This window comes from Heterodontus francisci, chromosome 7, assembly GCF_036365525.1.
Source record: "Heterodontus francisci isolate sHetFra1 chromosome 7, sHetFra1.hap1, whole genome shotgun sequence".
Lineage (NCBI taxonomy): Eukaryota > Metazoa > Chordata > Chondrichthyes > Heterodontiformes > Heterodontidae > Heterodontus > Heterodontus francisci.
Window position 1 is genome coordinate 103,766,644 of NC_090377.1, and position 3,150 is coordinate 103,769,793.

The 3,150-nt window shown below is 36.9% G+C and overlaps 1 protein-coding gene across 3 annotated transcripts; it reads right to left on the reverse strand.

The window, feature by feature from the left end:
* Positions 1–266: 266 nt before the first annotated feature.
* On the reverse strand, positions 267–2,653 carry LOC137372213 (gamma-crystallin M2). Of its 3 annotated transcripts, none has more exons than XM_068035840.1 (4): positions 2,645–2,653; positions 1,987–2,229; positions 853–854; positions 267–537 (listed from the first exon to the last, which is right to left on the reverse strand). In XM_068035840.1, exons 1-4 carry the CDS (start codon positions 2,651–2,653, stop codon positions 267–269), a joined length of 525 nt encoding a protein of 174 aa, XP_067891941.1. The 3 variants fall into 3 exon arrangements, with proteins under 3 accessions (XP_067891941.1, XP_067891942.1, XP_067891940.1); XM_068035841.1 differs by lacking the exon at positions 853–854 and adding an exon at positions 1,873–1,874; XM_068035839.1 differs by lacking the exon at positions 853–854 and having other exon boundaries at positions 267–542.
* Positions 2,654–3,150: the final 497 nt, after the last annotated feature.

The window sequence follows — 3,150 nt, forward strand, 5'->3', positions numbered from 1 at the left end:
ATGTGAGATAGTTAGGCAAATAGTACTTCACTAGATAGGGATGGTGCATTAGCAAATGGTTTATGATGATGAATAAAAGTGAAATGGTTTAGAATTCATTTGGTGCCCTTGCAAGGTCAATTGGTGCACCAATCTCAGAGTTCTTCAAACACAACTCCGTTTTCAGTACTTCACAAAACAAGAATGCATAAACCTTGTAGAATATTATTATCTTTATTACTTAATTACTGAGTCATTTCCAGTAATAGAAATTTTGAATTAATGAATTAGAAATCCATGACACGGCGGAAAGATCCAATAGTTGGACAGGTTGCACCCCAATCACTGAATCTCCTGTATTCACCGGGTCTCATGAAGTACTGTCGGCCTCTGTAGTTGGCATGTTCATAGAAGATCCAGTAACCGTCCATCACATGGCAGGAGTGAATGTCACGGTAACGGAAACGATCATAGACAGATGGACAGTCATCCATGAATTCCATCATCTGTCCTCCAAAGTCAGGTCTCTCGTAAATCTTCATTCTGTAGGAATCACTGCTGGACTATAAAATTAACGAAATCATTAAATTAATGTAAAAATGCCATTTATCATACTAACAGAATGATATGCTTTTACTTGCAAATCTGCTGAATGTAAAATTCCTGTCTTAAAGTACTTTACAATAAGAATCTACAATGACAACATATACTGATAACTCTTGAGAAAGCTATAAATATAAACAGGTAAAATCCATAGAAACAATCTCTGAAAATTGAATTTTCCTGTAATTATTAACATGCTGTTGTTCTATTTATAGATAATTCTATACAGTTCCACTTCTGATTAAAATTAATTGTAACTTAATCTCTCACTGCTACCTGTTTTGATTACATATTTATTTTAGTTGTGAATAATGTATGCCGTCTGAATAATTCTATTCAGAAACAAATCTTAGATTAGATTAGATTAGAGATACAGCACTGAAACAGGCCCTTTGGCCCACCGAGTCTGTGCCGAACATCAACCACCCATTTTATACTAATCCTACACTAATCCCATATTCCCAAACATCCCCACCTGTCCCTATATTTCCCTACCACCTACCTATATTAGTGACAATTTATAATGGCCAATTTACCTATCAACCTGCAAGTCTTTTGGCTTGTGGGAGGAAACCGGAGCACCCGGAGAAAACCCACGCAGACACAGGGAGAACTTGCAAACTCCACACAGGCAGTACCCGGAATCGAACCCGGGTCCCTGGAGCTGTGAGGCTGCGGTGCTAACCACTGCGCCACTGTGCCGCCCTAAATCTTAACAGGTGTCCTTGAGTATAAGAATCACAAAAGACGCCATTCAAACCAATGGACTATTAATTGCACACTATTACAGTACAAATGGCAAACAGCTTCCTCTTGAAGATTAGCATTAATGTGCTAAATTCCTTACTACAGACCAAGAATGTTCTGGGAATCTCTGCTATTTCTGATTTGTCTTCTGTTTCTAACAGAGACAGGTAAGAAAGCACAACTAGTCGGTGCTTTACTTTTACCTCTCTGCACATACTATTGTACTGTAATCTATGATGGGAGCAGTTCCTTACACAGTATATACTATGACATTTTAAAAAGTGTTGATTATTGTGGCATTCTAAGCAGTCTACTTCATATTAATAAGTTCCTATTTGATGCAATTTTAATAAGATGTTTTTGCTTCTACTCCAAATTTTGTAAATAATTAAATATAATTCCCTTTACAAGCAAAATAATTTGGTGCAAATATGTAATAAGGTAGTGATTCTTGAAGCTAAAAGTAACTGATTATAAATAAAACTTATTAGCTTATCTCACTCCACGGTATGATACCTTTCCAGTTCACTCTTATTAATTAACTACTGTATATATCCAACTCTGTATATGCCCAGATATAATTCATGACAATCATTATGAAAAGAAGTATTGTTTGCAGAAAGTAGGGAAAAGGACACAACAAAAGTTGAAACTTACATATGGGTAGGTACGACATGACCTGATATTGTCATTGAATCCCATCCAGCGCTGGTAGTCAGGATATTCTCCCTTAGTCAGAACATACTGGTATCCCATGTAATTGGGTTTCTCATACAACACCCACCAGTCACTGTCAACACGGATGGAGTTACAGCGGTTGAAGTAAGGGGACAGGTCAGCACAGTCTGTACTGCACTCATGGTGCCGACCCTGGAAGTTCCTGTCCTCATAGAAGATGATCTGCATTGTCACAGAAGAATGAAAAAAGATTTGATTTGTTTTGCTACCAACAGTGCAGTTGTTTAAGCAACAGAATTTTTTGTTCCCAACAAAGATCCATGTTTGAATCACAAGGCTATCCAGTAGTTGAGTAGGGGTATCTAAATGAAAAAGTTAAGGATGTGGCAGCTTTTAAGCAAGTACAGAGGCAGGAAGTGGGGGAAAGGAGAGGAAAGAACAAACAGGAAGGTCTGTGATAGAGTGGAAGCCAGAAGAGATCATTGATCATGGAGGTGGACTATGCTATTCAAATAGACTTTTCCATTCTCCTAGTTATAGAGAAGATTGTATTTTGCTGAATGTAAACCAAACGTTGAGAGAATATGAATCCTAAAAATATATATTTTTAAATCAAAAGTTTAAAGAATAATTTTACCTTTCCCATGTTGAATTCCCTGATGAAGTCCTCAGTGAACTGTAGAGTCAGAAGTTTGCCAGTTTTTATACTTTCCATGGTCCGTTCAGTCTACAAAGAGCATTGACATTTAAATTAACTTTTATTCAAGTCAGCAGAATGCCGCTCTATGGTATATTCTATTTAGAAAAAAGAACCTGACTCAAGAGGACCGTTTTTGTTCTCATTGCTGCCAGCTTTTATTTTACTGAATAGGAGTCTTCACAAACAGAAGCGCGAGTGAAAGACTAGTAATCCCTATATAAAGGCAAGTATAGTAGGCCTACAAATCAGCTAACATTACAAAGGTGGAGAATGTGTGGAAAACTCCACTGTGCAAAACACACACAGCAATTGATTTTTCTCTTTGCAGGAATATCATGGAAAATTAATTTTTTTTGGTGTGCTAATTATATTGATGAGTGAAAATTCAAGGAAATAACAAAGCTGATTGCCTGAATCTTTAAGATTTGAACCGAAGGGAATTA